Source organism: Trematomus bernacchii, unplaced genomic scaffold, assembly GCF_902827165.1.
Source record: "Trematomus bernacchii unplaced genomic scaffold, fTreBer1.1, whole genome shotgun sequence".
Taxonomy (NCBI): Eukaryota; Metazoa; Chordata; class Actinopteri; order Perciformes; family Nototheniidae; genus Trematomus; species Trematomus bernacchii.
Genome location: NW_022987705.1, coordinates 2,972,286 through 2,992,150, shown reverse-complemented (window position 1 = coordinate 2,992,150; position 19,865 = coordinate 2,972,286). Strand labels below are relative to the sequence as shown.

The following is a 19,865-nucleotide window of genomic DNA, read 5'->3' as shown; positions in this document are numbered from 1 at the left end:
GCTGACCTATTTGAGACACTTGTTGAAGCTTCAAAATATGGTCAACAACCTTTGGTATAGTACAGTATGTTACTGATATTGCTGATGTTAAATAAAGTAGACTTACTTAATATCGTAATATTATAACAGAGGCTGTTAAATCATACATTTATATTCTCCTAATATTATAGTAGCTCCTTTACTTCTTATGCAATGTGATAGCACCTTTTAGACACTCTCTGCTTACTAGATGAACACTCACATTGAACATTGAAGTTACTCAAGGGATGTCACTTTCAGCAAAGGCCATACAGTATAGTCCTGAATCATATAAGTGGCCCTAACCATGGTTCAAAAGACTTTATATATTTTTTCATTTGTCCTAATCTGCTTCGTTGAAATACATTTTTTAAGTAAAGAGTGGACCTTAACGACAGAAGGAAGTGTAGCGTGTGAGTAAACCCTTAAACATTTCATTCTATATTAAATAATGGTCATCTAGGCGTCACTAACACACCAGAACTACGCAGTGCCTGAGTGAGGAAGAGAGGAGAGAGAGGAGATGATGATGAAACTCCAGTGTAAGACACGATTTTAAAACACATCATGACCTGCAATTTGTGTGAAATGCTGTTTCTTCATGTTAAACTATCTTGTTAGCAAAGTATGACCATTTTAAAATTACATCACTGTTAATTCTTTGTGTTTCTTTTATCCCAAAAGATTCACAACTCACAATGATTATCCCTAGTAGATAGATTAGTATATTATATTTAAAAAAAGAAGCCTTATACCCCGATATAAAGGCTTTTATAATCTAAATTCCCCTGACCTTCAAAACTCTGTCATTTACACCTGTGTTTAAAAAATGTAAGACAAATAAGAGTACATTTTCTTTGTGAATCTACAAGAAGCAACACACAACACAGGTGTGTACAAAGTATATAATCAAGTGTATTTTCATCTTTATCCACGTTCTGTACACATATTAAGATCCATTTCACATGAACACTATACAATAGCAATGAGTGAGGAATGGAATATTTTCTGAGTGCTGAGCAGCTCATGTTGAATGGCACTTTCATAAAAAATAACAGGAAATCACAGAGCATGAATAAGTAAATGTAGACATAACTCAACAGAGAAAATGGCTTTATATTTTCAGATCCATTGAGTAACAGATTCAGCACATATAAAATGCACAATGCAACAAAACAAAACATTCGTTTGTTCCATCCTTGTGTTTTCTCTGCATAATCTGAACCGTCAATAATGCAAAAACAGAAGATATTTGCAGCTTTCAGAGGAAAGTGTGCTTCTTGTCTGGATTTAAGTAAAAGGCAATCTAAAATGGTATGTGTTAAGAGGAGTGGTAACAAGATACATCGAAATATCAATACAATTCACAAACCTTCAATTATTCATCTCATAGAATAGTCTCTTAGTAACTGATAGAAAAAACAATACATGTTTGGCTGCTTTACAAGGAGTATGTATGTCTCAAATATATGTTTACATTTTCCGTGTGCTTTTTGAATGATCCCGTGACAGTTTTGAGAAAGATAGAGATCAAGCGTGAGCCAGCCTCTGGTGAGACGAGATGCTTCTCCCTTTCCAAGAAGAAATGCTTCCTCAAATGTGTTTCTGTTTTCCTACAGATCCTGTGAAGTTCGGGCGGCAGCGGTTCTGATGTGATAGAGTGTGAGGGGGGGGCAGAGCATCTCAGACGTTTATTCTTCTTCATACCTGTTCCCCAGCGGACACAATGCTTTTTCAATTGGCTAACCTCTATATGTACATACAAGCAATGTTTACAGAGAAATACCTTCACTGGTGTAGACTGACTTTATCACATTTATCCTGACTGAGATCTCACATAAATAACATTTCTGATCCATCATACTATAAGGTTCACTGGCCGGAGAACGTAGAGTGTTTCATAATTCCTCTTTTTGAATGCCGTCTTTTTCTCCAGGAGAGCTAAATATGCTTCATTTATGATACTGCACCAGCAACATAATACCAACTCTCATGGACAGAGGCAGAGTGACCTGGGAATTTTAAAACCACCTAACATAACAATGAGACTGCAGAGATGATGTCTTATCCAAATAAAAGTGCTTTCATTTCGAGTGTAGTCAGAATAACGTGGGGGCTTTCTGCTCATCTACCGTAAAAATTCAATAACTGCCCTGTTCTGCTTCACATATCACGATGGGGACATTGAGACTTGAGATAGAGCGTTACAAAGAGGTACAAAGAAGACATTTAGACAAATCTGTCCAGATGTTCTCGCACTTTCTCCACTGTACCATGCTATATACAAAGCCAAAATGGGTATGCCTCTTCATATCCTGTTGAAAACATCTTTAGAAAAAAATAATACACTAACAAAGAACAGGTGAACGCAGACCGGGTGCACATTATGACCCGGATAATTATTCAGATCTTGTGCTGTAGAGGAGGATTTTTATAATTGACAGTAGTTGGGCAAACCTTGACTTTTGAGAAAAATGAAAAAAGCAAGCCTCGCTTTGTGCAGTTGTTTTTTGTGGCCTGTGAACATTTCTCTCATGACAAAACCGGGGAGCGAAACGAAAGCATCATCTCTCTCTCATCCTCTTGTCTCAGTCCACACTTCTCTCCTACTCCGCTCTCAGACGTAATATTCTTTGTCTTTGTTCTTTTTGCCCTTTGTGTTTGCCTTGGCCACAGAGGCCGTTGCTGTGCTTTTGTCTTTGATCACTGCTCCGTTGTCCTCCACAGTGGAATTGTTGGCAAAATTGTGGCCCTGGTCTGACTGGTAGGAGCCCTCGTCCCGGTTGCGGTACTTGTACATGGCATAGAGGAGTATAAGGATGCAGAGAGCAGCAGCAGCCACGATACCAACCACCATCCCCGTGGTGCTGCTGGACTCCCTGATCACCTCCACGGCACCCGGCTGGCTGTTTTCATCAGAGACTGCGGGGTTGGCTGTGGGCACATGGGGGAAATTGGGGGGGTAAGTTAGTCCTGGTGTGTTTCGGGAGGAAGGAGGAGCAGGAGGCAGAAGCACCTGGTCACGGGTGTTCATTTTGCCTGCGGGGATGTGGAGCTTGTCAGGGTTGGTGGTGGGAACATAAGGAGGTAGGGGGTGGGGTTTCTGGACTCTACCCTCACCATCGGTGGGAGGTGGAGGAAGAACTGTCCTGTCAGTGACCATGGGGGAGTTATTTTTGTAAAAGTCCTCGTCATCCGATTCTGTCATCTCCCCAGAGCCGAAAGCCGACACCTCCACAGGGTCACCACAGTCTTCCTGGTCCGGGGGGCAGGAAGGGTGAGGGGGGAGTATCAGGGACTCTTTGGTGGTGTCAAGTGGGGAGAGGAGGGTAGGGGGAGGAGGGATGACGGGGTAACGGGTGGCGATAGATGGGGGCTCAAGGGAATCCACTGTTATAATAGGCAACACTAATTCACCTCCTAAAAAGGAAACAGAAAAGGTAGGGGATCCTAAATTAGAGCGGCATTACAATTTGAATTCAGGCAGTAAACTTGTGCTCATTAAAATAGAGGCACAATCTGCTCATTACGTATAATTTGACTGAGGAATTAAACTAATATTAGCTGGCTTATCAGTGTTAGTATGCATAATCATAACACATATTATGCTTCCTCTATAATCAAGAGTATTGACAAACATTCGGCACAAGAAGAGACTAATTAATTAAAACCACCTTTCTTAACAACCTACATTTCTCATGTGGAGTGTGTGCGCACATAGTGTGTGTAACATTATTCAAATATAGTACAAGAACATTAGAGAGCTCACATGTAGACACAAACATACAAGATGATCCCTGAAAGGCGGCAGCTAAATGGAGAGCATGGTAAGAAGCAAAAGCAGAGTAAATGAAAAGGACATGCTGCTGTATAAACATCTGAAGGCGTGCTTAGGGGGTAAAAGGAGAAACACAGGCAAGTTATTTTATGTATGAATCACACATGGAATATTCTGGCCTATTGAAAGCAATGTGTGTGTTCTGTATATTTGTATTCCTCATCAAACAACGCCCTCACATATGTAGCTGTATATTTATATAGATATTCTTCTGTTTATGACTTCTTTTGCATTGAGCTTTGACTCTCAGGTCAGAATGTCTTCTGGTTGTGGAGGAATATTTTAGTATGTTGTTTTTTATGGCCACTCATTTCTCTTTCATCATTATTTGAGTCACACTTTACAGGGCCAGTCAACAACAAACAGTTCTGATAAGGTCATATTAATAATTGAGGCAGCCATAATAAGGGCAGACTCCTGTCTCAGCTCCACAGCTCATTTCTGTCACACAGCCTGATCTACTGTCCACTGTGTTCCCCACTTAATGACTGCGCTACTCTTCCATCCAATTAGGTGAGTTACTGACATGATTTAAAAGCTAATGCACCGCATGAATTGATACCAGTGGAGACTGTAAGAACAAAGCTTCTGTATAAATGAAAGCTGCACAAACATGAACTGAAAATGGAGAATGGAAAATTAATAATGGCTGCCTGAATTCAATGGGTTTTGTCTTGGTGTGTGAGAGCTGGACTCCCATGGTTTCTTTTCTCTGTGGCTGACCCACCTGTTCCTGGTTCACACTCTTCCAGGTCTTCATCATCACTTGGACACTCGGCTGATGCCACCAAAATGTCATCAGAGTTCTGCGGCTGAAAGGCAAAGATAGAAAAAGTGTTGTTTTTTTACAAATATAGAGTCATCACATTCCCATCATCTAGATTTGTGCTCAGCTTGTAGTCTCGCTGGCTGACTGCCCTATTTGAGGGGAAAACTGCAGCATACAGCACTGTGCCACTTTCATGTTTTTTTTAGCTTGGAGCAACGCTACTTAGACTACAAACTCAAAATGTGCCCATATGCAGCTGCTTTTTATCCTCCACCCCTGTGGCTGAATTCATGTGTTTACACAGAGTACTGCTGATGGAGAAGGATTTCTCAGTAAGCAGATGTTTTCATTAGATTCTATATAATTTTCTTTTTTATTAACATTAAAAAAAACAAATTCTAATAAGCTACTGTAAATCAGTGAACATGTCTAAATTGGATTTTAGGTCGCACAGTGGACTCAGAATACCTGAGCAGAGCGGGGAATAGATGGTTTACAATTGGATTATTCAAATAAATTGAAAATACAGAGAAGATAATTTAAGGGAGCCCGGACAAAAGAATTATAATGAAAAATGCGCTCTGTATTTTTAATAGAAGAGACAGGGGATTTTTTTAATGAAATCTCAGGACTTCAAGTACAAGCGCTAAAATCCTTCCAATTTGGCAGGTTTGCAGCATTTTGGATTAAAATCAATTCGTTTTAAATGTTGGTTGGTAATGTTCACCAGTCTGGATGCAGTATTGTGACTGATCCATGCCTACAATTCTTAAGGGTTCAATACAAATATATTGAAGGATGCATTTTATTATTATCCTAGCACACTTGGAAATAAAGTGAAATACGTGATGCATTTACAATCAGTGGGACCAAACCTGTTGTAAGAATGCATGCAGTTAGCTAAAGGATTTAAGTAGCCTATCATTTTAATAATTATGGCATTCTACAAATGTGTCAGACATCCGAAAACAAGGGACATTTGATTTGAATGATTTCAGGGTCAGAATCCTTTTAGCCTCCGGTGATTAACATATCATTCAATTTTGGTTCCAAATGAATCCTTATTGTGTGATTTTGAGAGAAAAATTACAATTGACTGATAAATAAAAAGGTGAATATTGGTTGACCCCAGTATGAATGCTCTAAAATATGAATAAGGTCGTTGTAAATAGTTTTGGAAATGTTATAATATCAAATACGGTTTGTTTGAATTAAATAAATTAGATGGCACTTTTTCACTACCATCTTACGTTGTTCACATGCACATTCATTATGAGCTATGTTTGGGTCAGAGACATTTTAAATACTATGGAAAAACAGAACAATGTAAATTATTCTTAAAAATATTCGCAACAATATTAAAAAAAAGGAAATAAAGCCCAATCTCTACAAACCACTTAAAAAAAGAAGATGTATGTACTTTGATTGATGTTCTGTTACTGAGCCATTTTAATATCCCATATGTTTTATTTCCCTAAAGTTACTAACCCACAACTTTTATACTCTATCTGACCTTTGAGATGCTCTCGCTCAAGCTGGGCGACCTCTGTCTGCGGGTGGTGGTCGTAGCCATGGTGGTTGTGGTCTCCATGATTGTGGTGGACATATCGGACACTGCCAGCGGGGTGGCGGAGGTGATGTCGGTGGTCAAAACAGAGAACGAGTCCCCGACCAGACGCAGGTTCCCCTCCGCCTGAACACTGGGGTCGTTCTCTGCTGCCAGCTTGAGCACCTGGAGACCGTTGTAGTAGAGCCCTGAAATCTGACCCTGGAAGGGCCGATCCTTGTCGTGACCGCCAATTTTAATGGCTGCCTGGCTGTTAAAGATGGTCAACTGTCTCCCTGAAGTTACACAGACATAGAGAGAGCAAGAGGTGGAAAAAAAAGGGAAGAGAATAGTGGAGCAGACATACAGAAGTCACACGGGAGAGCTTGCATAGGAACATCATTTGAACCAGGTGGGCTTTTGTGATTATAACATCATACTTAGTCATCTATTTAAAACGTAATTAGACGCTAACTTTAAAGGGGGAAGGTTAGGTATTAGCAAGGTTATTATTTAGACTTTACACATGCAGGTTACAATCAGAGGAGGGTTATATGTTTAGGCTCTTATTTAAGTGTTTTGATTGGACCGAGACATGTTGAATTATCACGATGTAAGCAGACGGTCTGTGGGTGTGCTAAGAAATGTATGTTATATATTGCTGAATCATTGTAAATTCATCTGTTGGATAACTCCAAAATGCCAACGACATCCAAAAGATTGGTAAACACCTGGGATATGCTTTTTGGGAACCGATTCTGGCTGGTTTTGTTGGATTTAAGAGAGATAACCAATAAGGCGCCCCTCTGTACAACCTTTTTCTAATGGCAGCTTGGGTATAAGCAGCTTGTGGTGAGAGGGTTTAACAAGCTCACTCTGTGTACTCTATTTCCAGGTTTCAGTACTAATAAATACATTTATCTAAGACAACAGAATGTTTTTTCATTCATCACTAGAGGAGAAAGAGCAGATGTTTTTTCGAGGATATTTATTTATCACTCAGCTCCAGAACAGATGGTGCTAGGATGCAAGTCTTATGGCTTCTTTCTGAAGAGATGGGCACATTATTAACATGGTAGTGTTGCTATACTTTAGACTGTAAAGCTTAATGACAATAAAAGACATCCTTCCCTTACACTGACTTCATCAGCCATTAGGCCATTGATGCATGCTGTGCTCTGGGCGCCATGATTGTTTCACCTCCTGAAAGTGGCCAATGATATCTAATCTAACAGCAGGACTGTCGGCAGCCTCACTGATAAGCAGTGTTACATCAGAGGAGGAGGAGGGCTCCAGTAATGGGCCCCTCTCTGGAGAATACTTATTAGCAAAGTTATTGGCTACAAACAGTGATCTACTTTAACAGCCTGTCAGGGCCTGTTTTGTCGCACCAACAAAGAAAACATCAGCTTGGGAGTCTGATGTGGTTTGTGGTAGTACAAGATAAGGTAATACAAGGTTGCAGGGAACACGAAAGGGAAAATAAACTAATTTGGTGAGATAACATCCAGGAGTTTTTTTTTTTAAATGTTCAGTTTAGGAGGAACGAGACTATGGTGTCACATGTTAGTTTCAATGGTGTTCATTGGAGTCTTTCACCCACAAAATGATAATTTGTTTTTCAATTATTCATCCCGTGTAGCCTTGAATTTGTGAAAAAACGTGGTTTTTCTTGGATGCCTCCAGGGTGACAAAAAGGTCTGAATGCATTGAAGGGAAATGGAGGACCCGTTTACAAACTCTCACACATCGCAATAAAATCGAATTCTCATTTATCCAGGCATGCAAGAAAAGACATGTTCTTTCAAAATGTTAAGGTAACACGGGGTAAGTTATTGATATACAAATAGTCATTTAGTGCGTAAGGTTTTAGTTCCATGTAAATGTTACACAGCATATTAATGATATTTTATGTATAGCAATTACACACAGTATCTAATTACACATTAAGAGGGACGATAGAGGGTTAGACAAGGGTTATGTTTTTTTAGGTATTCGGTTTAAATCTTTGTTAAGGTGCAGCTTATCCACAAGGTTAAGGATGACAAAGATTAAATGGCAAGTACGCCATTCCCCTTCACTATGACATTAATTTTGAAGTCCACTTAAAGCTATATTGTGGTAATCATAATCAACAGGCAATAGAGAGTCAAATTAAAATGGATGTTTACATCTGGGTCACTTGTCACCCTTGTCTTCTGGCACTGCACCTCTCATGGGGAAGAGTTATTTAGTATTTATTTCAGGGATTAATTATTCATCAGTTTATTTTTTACCTTTATCGAGTAGCCACTCGTCAACTACCCGACCAAGTCTGTATGGGATTCTTTGTCTAGCAATAGCCAGTCGTTCATTATCATAGTGTCCTTCAAAGAATTTGGAGAGACAGATTAAAGGTTAAAGTCTGCAAGCTGAAAGATCACATGGTTAGAAACAGAGTTATAATGGCTAACAGGTTTAACAAGTTATCAATTTTAACCCAGCTGTGAGTTAAAAGAAACTTGTGCTTTACTTAGTGTTATCTAGTTATTACGAGTAGCAGAGGTTGTATTAATTAGAGTTTAGGCTATTTATAATGTGCTGCCCTAGTTAGAGTTATTTAGTTATTTTTTAAGCAATGCATGATTCCAATTGCAGTCAAATTTAAAATTATTTTAGGTACTGTATCAAAAAGAAGAAGTTATTTCAGGTAAGAAAGCATTAAGAAAAGCAGCCACTTCAACAAATACATGAAAACAGTTTAGCATTTAGACAGTGATACACATTCTGTAGTTGCAGCCAAAAATACATTCACAATTGACTACAGTCATTACAGAGGGCTGAAGTCTCACCCCACTCCTATTCCACAATGTACTTTCATGATATACTGCGTTAAATACAATGGGAGCAGTAGTTGTTTAATTCTGAACAAGATTTTCAGACTAAATAAACAAGTGGATAAACAGTAAGCTCCATCACCAAAACCTATTTCTATTGATTTATTAAACGCCAAACTACATTGTGGAATCAGGGCTAATAGGACTTCCCCTCTCTATATACCACATGCATACACAGAAGAGTAATTAATCGCAAACAAACGTTGACAGGAAATATACTGTTTGATTCAAAGTATAAGAATTGCCCAGTGTATACTAGTTCCATAAATACATTTCATTCAGTCTTGTGTTGATTTAGAAGAAGTCCTGTCAATCATCAGCCACACTGTTATGACTTTACTGTTGTTGACACTATTTATAAACTACCACATGTGTAGGGTACCAAATCCATGTGGAGCAGGTTTTCGAAAACCATGTTTAATTCACATGTTCTGTATGAATATGTAAATAAACTGATACAAACGAACAAAGAGCAGTTTGAAGTCAGCCATGTTGTTGGACAATAAATGAATAAAAAGGATTAGGATTACAGTTGAAAACGGAAAGGGAGGCACAGTAAATAAACAGTGCATGAAAATTGAATTGAAGCTTACCTAGGCTATTTTTTTTGTCTCACCTTAGACTAAATAAAAAAGCAGGTTTTAAAATATGTGAACCATTCACAGAGCATTTCGAGAAATGCAAGCAGAGTTTTTGCATTTTTGCCTCAAACAAAGGTCGTTGCTTGGTTTCCGTGTGAAGGCAACAATAGTTATAAATCCTTATACACTTAAAGAAACATTACGTAAGAAAAACACAGCTTCAGAGCAGTTCCTGTGACAATTACAAAGTCTTTTTTGTGCAGGCCTAGCATCCACAAAGGCCTCACAAGCATTTTGGAAACTTGCCCAAGAGGTTATATGTACACTTCACAAAATTACTACTATTACTCTATTTTATACCCATTGCACCATTTCTGGATTCAGATGCCATGTGCGTGTGTGCTTTAAGCACCAGCTGGAGGCAGAAGGGACTCGGTTTCCTCCCGCTCCGCCAGCTGGAGCACCTGTTCTAAACAAGGTTAATTGGTTGATTGGTTCAGAGCAGGTTAAAGCACAGCCGGTCGTGATCACATTATGAACGTTGGGTTTTTTGGTCTATGCGTATATGTTTGGTATGAGTGTATACAAATGGATGAGCTTTGAACTTTTTGTACGGGGAAAAAAATCTGTGTGAAAGGTGCATCCTATCTTCTTTGTTTGTCTTTGTGCCCGGGCAGATATAATCCACATTGACTATGCAATGCCATGAAGGTATTTGCATTTTCCAAAAACACTAAACCAGAATAAAATGTGTATATAATATAATTTTGGAGTATGGATATGGAGTAGGTCATTTGTCTTAGGACATTATGACACTTTTATCCTCAGGCAGAGTTACTTTAATTATGTACATATTTATGTATAGCATAGTATTTTATGTTATAGCATCTGATTAAAATATAAAACACATATCCATAATTTTAGAGCTGAGCCTTTTATCTGGCAGAAGACAGTGTGAATTCAGCCAAATCCATCAATATGTTTATGCAAAACAGATGTTATGGTAAGGTCACCTTGTTGGTGTTTACACAAGTGGCCAGATGAATATGGATTTAAGCATGTTCTCAAGAGAATTGTAAATGTCAACAATTTATCAGCTGAACCGACAGCATCCACCCGGGTTAGTTAACACTGCTTCTATAGACCTGGAACAGGCTAATAGATCAACCAAAAAAGATACATATTAATTTAGATTTACATAGTAATTGAACTGAAAATTGTTTTTGTGCTACCCATGGATATATTTTATGTACTCACAGACATACTGCTTCACTTACTTTTCTGATCTGCTACATTTTTTCCCAAGTGTCTGGCACACTGGCTTCAAAAACGACAGCGGTTGATGAAAATTATTTCATTGCTAAACATATACAAGGCAGCTTGAAGCAAATGTATACATTTCAGCTTATTACATTATTTGCGCAATATGGTTATGTCCAGTTGTATGTGTGTGGCAATTTAATAGAGAGCTCACAGAGTGATGAAATAACTAGACGGGAGAGCTGAATTAAAATGAGCCACTGGGTAAATTGCCAATCTTTTTTTCTCAAACAGTACATTTCACAAGTGGTCATTCAAGGATTTATGTTCGAGAGGCAGACGTGCAATCGTCTCTCGTTAATCCAGACGCTCCATGCCAACTCTGTATGTATTGAATAACCACATAGTGAGGCCAATCAGTCTTACCTGGTGGATATCGCTCAATAACCGGATTGCTGTCCACCTGGACGGTGGCATTGCCTCCGCTGCGTGTGAAGCGCACTACATGGTACTTGCCGTCATTTACAATGACAGCAGGCTCATCGATGGTGATGTCATCTGTCCCCACGTTGAAGATGACACCAATCTTTCCTTCATCCTGCAGGTAAAAAACAAAGAATGACACGTATTTCACATTTATATTCACTCCAAACGTGCAGCCTATAGAGTTTCCGTCGGTTTCAGGGTTGCGGAGAGACCTTGTTTAAAAGCGTATCTTTTGTGACATGGACAGTATGTTTAGTTCTCTCTTCAGGGTTCAGTATCGTTCCCCCTCAGCGGGCAGCTCAGGTTTCCTGATGTGGATCTCTCCTGACAGAATCCTTCTGCTTCTCTTTTGGTTGACCAACTTTTCCTCCTGCAGCGTCTCCCTGCTCCTGCCATCCTTCTTTAAAGATCAGAGCTGCTTCTCAAGCAAGCCTTTGGGTGGCACTTACAAGAAACGTGATAAAAACTGCATGTGGGGGTGTCAGTGCCTGTCTGAACTTTGTTCATCAGCCGCCTTGCAGTGTTTCTAAAATGCAACACGAGGTCAAAGTGCTAAATGTGTGGAGACATGTGTGTGTGAGCAACACAGAGATCACAGAGGAGCACACACACTCTGCTCACTAAGCTGTGCAATATGGCCTGAACTGTTGTTGTTCATATCCTGATAACAATATATATCAGAACATATAGCATGTTTTCATGTAATTGAACAACTAGTCCATATGAAATAACTACATATTAATGCCTATTGTTGTTCATTCTTGTTTGATTTAAATTATTGTTATACCATATTTCCAGCTATACAATGACTATTAAGATATCAGTTTGATTTAAGCAGAACAATTGGGTGTAGGCACGCAGCTAAAAAAATAAAGCTTAACGTTTAAATTATGAAAACCCTGCAAATCCTCTTCAAAGTTGAAATAATAACCATAACAATGCAGATAGAAACCTGTCCTGCTTGCTATTATCAATTAAGAAATCATAATTGTGAATCACGATATCTCAATATAGAACCTCATATGATTGTACTGCAAGGCAATAAATTAACATTTTGAATTATCACCGAGCCATCTACAAACCAGTGGACTGATATAGCCTTTGTACTACGATGAAACACACACAAAAAAAAATCCTACAATGAAGAGAGCTCATTAATCACTACAGTATGACCCGGAACATGACAGCCTGAAGGTTAAGTGTGACAATAAAAGTCGACAAACCAAATTACAATGTAATTCATTGGCACTCATAACACAAGTGATCAAGTGGTTATGCAACGAGTGCCTGTTGCACAATATGTCTTAAATGCAGGATCATGGGCACATAATTAGAAAGTCATTAAAATAACACGATATTAATAATAAGCCGTGTAGCTTCCCTGATATACTTCAGCTGTTTAGTTTCAAGGGCCAAGAGTGTGCAGGTTTGATTTAAACAGCCTCTCCTCCCACAGCTGGTTGCACTATATCACAACTTCAACAAGAGAGGCGAGAAGAAGTAAACACAGAAATTGGATGTTTATTGAAATGAAATACTGCATACTGAGGGGCCTGCATGGCACAGGGTGGAGACAATATTTACAGCCCATATGGATATTAAAAATCTCCCACACATTTATAATAATATGACAGATATTTCCTTTCTCTCTGGATTTTAATACTGCATTACTCATTGAAAGACCGAAACATTTATTTCTGTAATGTTGGCTGCTATTGTGTGAAGTAAAACCTGTCTCGGAGCTTTTCTCTCAACTGCTAATTATATGCAAAATCCTTCCGGAAACCTTTTCAATTTGAAATAATTATTCATGCTGACAAAGTTGGTGTGAGGCACAGAAGTCTGAAGAGACCTTGAACCTCCTATTAGTAATGTCACTTCAATCTTGAGAAATGTTCAGCTTATTTCACATTAAGGAGCTCTATCTCTAAATAAAGTCCTTCATTTTGGAGGTCAGTAACAGGTCGATGGCTCTTTCAATTGTCTTCCTGTCATCACTTGAAGGTTGTTAGGAACCAAGAAGGAAGCAAATGTGTTCCTGATGTATGACTCATCAACTACAGCTGGATAATCTAACTCACGCAAGTCAAAAGGAAAATGAAACCCCTTCATGACAAATGTCTGCCCACTCACAGTTACTCACATTGACACTGTGAGCTAATTACAGTCAGCTTTAGTGAGAATCAGCAGGGTCACAAGTCGTATTTTATCATAAAAAATGTATGGTGAAAAAACAGACTATAACCTTTTCTTACTTTATAATCCCTATATCATCTGTAAGACATCTCTCTTGTATTCCTGTCTTACTTACATCTTCCGCATGCTGTACTGTAACTGAGGTTTAATCACTCTTCCCAAGAAGCAAACTGATGAGTATTCATTATGAAACTTCAGTGTAGTGCAGTCTCAGGTCGAATTTAGTGCATGTCCTCTGGACCACATTAACATCTCCAGGGTCCAAACCCTCTTTAACAAAGGAGATGCTTCTATTGTGCTTACTTTGCAGCACGATCACAAAACAGCCCCAAAGCACCTTCTGACAGCTGGCAAAGCATCACTGCTGCAGCCCACTTTTGATAAACAAAAGTTTGGCCTTTCCAGGTCACTTTTTTTCTTAATGCCCATGTGTTTGGGTATCAAGCTAGACAGGCATATATACTCATGAAAAGCCACGCAGTGTCCCACCTAGCTGTTTGGACAGCAGCTCTGACAGAAAAAAACATTTCTTGGAGTATTGTCTGTTTCCATCGGAGCTTCAGAGCGCTCATTCATTTTAGAGGAAAGGAAGGATTTATTGTTATACCCATGGGCGTAGGAAGCATCCTGAATGTGGGGGGGACATTTTTAACGGGGGTGTGGGGGCGAAAAAAAAAATAGATTTCCTGTATTCTGGTGCATTTTAACAGGTGGTTTGATACTTTTATGTGGCTATACTAGCATGAGGAAAATGATGGGTACATTTTGTAATTTCATCCAGTAGTAAAGAAAGGAAACATATTTGATTATTAATTCAGAGCTGTCTTTGAATTAATAAAAAGCAGTTTAAATGCCCATTTTTTGTACATTTATATACAACAATAAATATTTGTGAGTGCATTGAGAGATATTGTTGTGGAGAGTCATTTATATATAAATCGCAAAATACATTTGTGAATCCTTCTGTGAGCATTTATTAATATTGAGACTGATCTGACTCCATACGGATGTTAAGTTCACCTAGGAATGGTATCATTGACTTAAATGTTCAAATAAATGTTGCTCTTCTGTCTATATTGGTCATATGATGCCCCTTGACTGAAATGTTTCCTGTTCAAGATCCCCACTGATTTCCTTAAAATCCTGGGATGAGAGTCCACATCACAATTTACTCTCAACTGTCATTTCCCTTTCATCACTCACCTCAGCAATGGACCTCTCTCCACTGTCCCTGTATTCTGCCTCTGACTCACTCTCAAGTGCCTAGATGTCAAGAGAGGTGGTGAAGTGATAATAAATACTGATAAATACTAGTAACCTGGCATTTCGATGCCTTTTCTCATCTAAACTATTCAGTATTTGTATCTCTCTATCATGACATAAAGACGAAACTCCTCTCCAGAAGTGAGACACCGCCATCACTGTTAACTGATTAACTGCTACCAGCTGATGACTTACTTTCCTCTTCTTTGAAAAAAATGTTCTTATGTCCATCTTGTCTGGGGGAGAAAACATATCAAACCAAGAGATCGTCAGCTTTGATTTTCGCTGTATTAACCATTTCCTGAACATTTGGTGTGTGTGCCTTACCTCCGCTACCGGCATCGCTTCATACAACAGATCTGAGCTGTCCAACTATGACATCACTCCTTGAACATGCGCGCGCTATGTGAGAATCTGCCTTGGTACAAAGTAGCAGTGAAAACATGGAACGGAGTTTCATTGATTTGGGCATTCTCTCAATAAGCAAGTGGAATGGATTTCATTTGATAGTGAAGCACTGACACAGCGCTCGACAAAGTGCAGCGAGTGGATAGACCGATTCACGGACTTTCCGCATAGTAAAAGTGGGGGGGTCTAAACTAATCATTTGAAAAAGTGGGGGGGACTTGTCCCACCCTCATATAATGGCTGCGACGCCCATGGTTATACCTATTAACTAGTTTCTTAAAAGCACACATTTGATGAGTTATGTCTTTTTATTAGTCCCTAAATAGAACTTTGCAATGCCTTGTTCCGCATGATTATATTGAACAACTACAAGGCCATTATGAAAGGCTTTCCTCAAGAATGTTCAAATTACTTGAGTATTAATAGTAAGGTTGTTCAATATTAATTATGTTCTTTGTATGATTTGCTCAGTGGGGGAGTTATGAGTTGGTAGAACCAAATCAACAGCAGATTATATTTTCTCAGTTATTACATTTGTTCAAGGTGTAACCAATCACTGAAGATTTCAGTTTGTGTGTGTTTGGAAAAGGAAACATCTTTGGAATAGGGGGCCTGTGTAAATTATGTCAAACAAGTGAATTAGTTATGAGCAAGATCTAACTTTTTAATGGGAAACATATTCTTAGCTACAAAGAGTTATTTTATTAGTGCTTTATAATGAATAGCCAAAATGCTATATGCATGCTAATAGGCAACTAGTTAACAGTGAATGTGTCCCTTAATATACTTACATTTTTCAATGAGATGTTAAAGAGAAAGCACTATATGGCATATACATTTCTTCTATGATGGGTTACATTTTTAAAACCTAGCACAGAGTGGAAAGATCATGATTCTTGAAATAAGACAAGCTTTCTATCTCAGAGTGTTAGCAGCCAACTCTCATTCTCTGCATATGACATGTTAACTCGTCTCTTTACTATACAGGAGCCTTTTCCTTAGAAGCACATAGGGAGCTTGCATATAAAATGGTGGCACCGTAATTAAGGATATTATCGTTCCTACTCCCATATAATAAAGGACTATTCATCACACTCAGCATAGCATAACATAAAAGGAAATACAGATTATTGTGAAGCGCTTTTTAATCCTGAGCGGGGAAACAAGTGCCTATTTTAGATTACTGAATGGAAATGACAGATCGTTATAAATAGTGAAACAAAACTTCAAACTGCTCCATGTAATATAGTGCGCGTTGTTTTCTAATTCCTTTGAACAGTTGTACATTTCCCAAACGATCAAAGCCCCATATTTTCTCTGAAATGAGTTCTATCTGAAAAAACTTATGACTGTAAAATATATTTCAGCTGGTGGAAAAGCTGCCATCAAAAAAAGCAACTTTCTTTTATAGTTATACTATTTAGTAAGCCCAGCACACAGTCTTGTGGCTGAATTATGTATCATACATTTAAAGTGAGGAATCCAAATGTTTGGGAATACCTACAGAAAGCAGGTTGAGCTCTGCCCTCCTGAAATATATATTATAGCATATTCATTGCTCTTTGATCAAGCATTTTCATTCTAACATAGTACGGAAAATGTATTAGGAAAGGGGCCTTATTAAGCTCATTTTCAGGTTGATATTTGTGTTTTGTGTCTCTACTGTGATATGCTTACATGCTTTAGTGTTCAAAAAGCTCTTTATTTATCTCATACTGCCTGTGCTGCAGCACCTCTTTTCACCCTCTGTCTGAAACCAGAGCCCAGTCTGCTCTGATTGGTTAGCTGGCCGGCTCTGTTGTGATTGATAAACACGCTACAGTTAAGGAAAATCCCCAAAAGCGTAATAGGGCCCCTTTAATTCCACGTCAGTCTGTGTAACTTCATCTACTGTAGTTTGAAGCTCTGCTGCGTAACGTTGCTTTGTCTAGTTGTCATCATTTTGCACAACGAATCCTCTGTTTCTGATTCAGATTTTTTAGCTACTCATTACAAACAGGACCAATTGCATCTCTTTTGTTCACTCTGGTGAATGTGGTTTGTTTTTTATGCACAGAGCAATTGGTCTTCAAAGCCATTCACGCAGTTACAATGTCAATTAACCATGTGACTATTTTCACGCAGCAATCTTCTGTTCACATAAGTGACGCTTGTTCCTTTTGCTGTTTCGATGACGCATTATAAGCACTGAAAATCAGGTGCTATTTGCATCAGTAAAGGCGACATCATTTCCTAAACGATCTCTCTGGTGCAAGACTAATGTGACGTTTCATCTCACTCGCTGTAATAGTCAAATAGTCAGCTCTACTCAACTTGAATAATTTAACGCCTTCCATACAATAATGCAGGCTAAAGTGCTTCACAGAGCAAGATTTAAAGAGTACAGATAAAAATAAAAAAGAACAATAAAATGTCTCACCATCCAGAGCATTTTGAACAAAGTGTGCTCGGATTATTACCAGGCGTTGTTCTGAAGCCTTCATTGCATGGTGGTTTAGAACATAAAGATTGATATCTAAGGTATACTGCATATTTATTCAAGAAATGAATTATGTTCTCAGGCACCACATCTGAGAGACCTAAACCCCTGTAGCACATAAAACTCATTTATCATTTGCTTCTTTTACTATTTTCAAATCTCCCCTGTGGGCCGGCGTTAATTTGACCGGAGTACATCTTCTCTCCGTCTTCACCTAGTTTCCACATTCTCGCTCTTCTTCAATAGACAAGCAGAGGGAGGGAACAGACTGATAACATGTAGAATTTAAATCCTGAAGAAGAAGGACAAGGAATGGCAACCCGGGTCTGTACGAAACCAGACCGCGTGATTTGATGAAGCTCAGTTAGAGAAACCGAAAAAGACAACCTCCACAACCTCTGAACTCTGTTGATTGCCCTCCGCTGAGCAGTGATAGGGTGTCAGGGTAAGCAATCTGTCAGGGTGCAAAGACTTGGCAGATGCTGGATACAAAAAAAAACACGTTTCAGCTAGCTCTGCACGCAGGAAGAAGTCGTTGCATTTACTTGCAACATTTCAAAGCTGGCAAGGTCAGTTTTACAGTTTTTAAAACAGGAAATCCAATTTAGATGAGACAGTTTGAAAAACCCCCAAGGCAAGATATTTGTACCAAACATGTGTAGTATCTGGAAAGTGCAGAAACCAGCCTCTCCATATTATACTACCTTAGCGTCTCTATGTGGAAGGCCACTTTCTAATAGCAAACTGAATTAACTGAATATTAGTTTGAATCAAAATATGTACTCGATTGTATTTAAGCCAGTGTAAAGATGATTAAGATGTCTCCTTTTACTGGAATTGATTGATTATGGAAGCCGGTTTCCATTTTCTGTTATATCATGTTTTATTTGTAATACCTTAAATGTGCTAAGTAGATTTGCCACTCTTTTCCACCTTTAAGAACACTTCAGTGCAGTTTGGAAATAATCTATGAATAGTATCTGCTTCTGTTATACAGTAAGGTTATTATGAAGCTTTCTCTGGGTGGTCTGATAATGAGGGCCCAACTCCAGTGGTTGCGTCCCGTGCTTTGACAACAGGTGTGATTTTAATTATTACACCACACGCAGACGTTTGACAGATCTCCCCGCTGGTCTTCATCACTGCACATCTGTCCCGTGGCTACATGCTAAAAAGGCTGATTTCCCTCTAGAAAACCCTCAGTTGCCGCAAGCTGCTGATGAGTCACTTGCTTTCACCAAAAGACACACATGTCTTTCACCAAAAGACATCTCTTTGTCTACTGACTCACTCTATTGTGTTTCTATCTGGTGGTACAATAGTCATTTATTTGTTCAATTTCTTCTCAATGCTTGCACTCCATTAATCAGCTATCAGAACATGTTTAAGCATTAGCAAACACTGTGCTGATCCTTCAAGTTACAACATTAATTTAAAAACAGAGATTTATTTATTCTCATAATACACATAATCAAGATGAAGCATCAGCACTCTCCCAGGCAGACTTTTATCAACACATCTAGGGGGAGATTATGATGTTTTCCTCATTTTGGGTATCGAAAAACGGCTTCTGAGCCATCATTTTTTAGCTCTTTTTCAATGTTAGTCACTAGCTGTTTACTTTCAAACTTGGGAATACATTACTCATTGTTGTTGCTCAGACATTATTTAGTTATTTTGTGTTTGGAGAGTGGACTAGTTTCCATAGTTCGACTCAGCTGCCCACTTCACATTGTCCTGATTCCCCTGAGATCTAAGGAGTTTGAGTTTCTTTTTTAATCATTAATATAGATGATGTTTTGTTTGTTGGGCATTCACAGATGTACCCAACAAATTAAAAATAGCACAAAAGGAAGGAACTTAAGTGCTATTACGGGTTTTGGGGCCTCTCAAATATTTATAATATTTTTTGTGAATTGGATGCAGCTTGTATGAGTCTATTGTCTTGTTTATAAATTTGATATAAACTCAAATACAGCAACACATATCAGACAATCTCTCTGTCAAATCATTTCCATCTACCTACATTTGGAAATGTAAGTAGCTTCCTGGTTTTCTAGATTTGTATAACAGAAAAGGAAAGTGCACAATATTTCTTATCTTATTCTTGTATTTTAGAGAGATAGAAAGAAGAGAAATGTTTGC

General features: G+C 38.6%; 1 protein-coding gene across 2 annotated transcripts in view; it reads right to left on the bottom strand.

The window, feature by feature from the left end:
• Window positions 1–909: 909 nt before the first annotated feature.
• Window positions 910–19,865, bottom strand: part of LOC117490610 (neurexin-2-like) — a 106,540-nt gene continuing 87,584 nt past the window's right edge. For both annotated transcript variants that reach the window (XM_034140369.1, XM_034140370.1), the window contains 5 exons: window positions 11,315–11,486; window positions 8,448–8,537; window positions 6,139–6,467; window positions 4,584–4,668; window positions 910–3,438 (listed from right to left, as the gene is read on the bottom strand). In XM_034140369.1, the coding sequence (XP_033996260.1) occupies window positions 2,636–3,438; window positions 4,584–4,668; window positions 6,139–6,467; window positions 8,448–8,537; window positions 11,315–11,486 (1,479 nt within the window). In that variant the 3' untranslated portion in view covers window positions 910–2,635. The remainder of the gene's footprint in view (window positions 3,439–4,583; window positions 4,669–6,138; window positions 6,468–8,447; window positions 8,538–11,314; window positions 11,487–19,865) is intronic.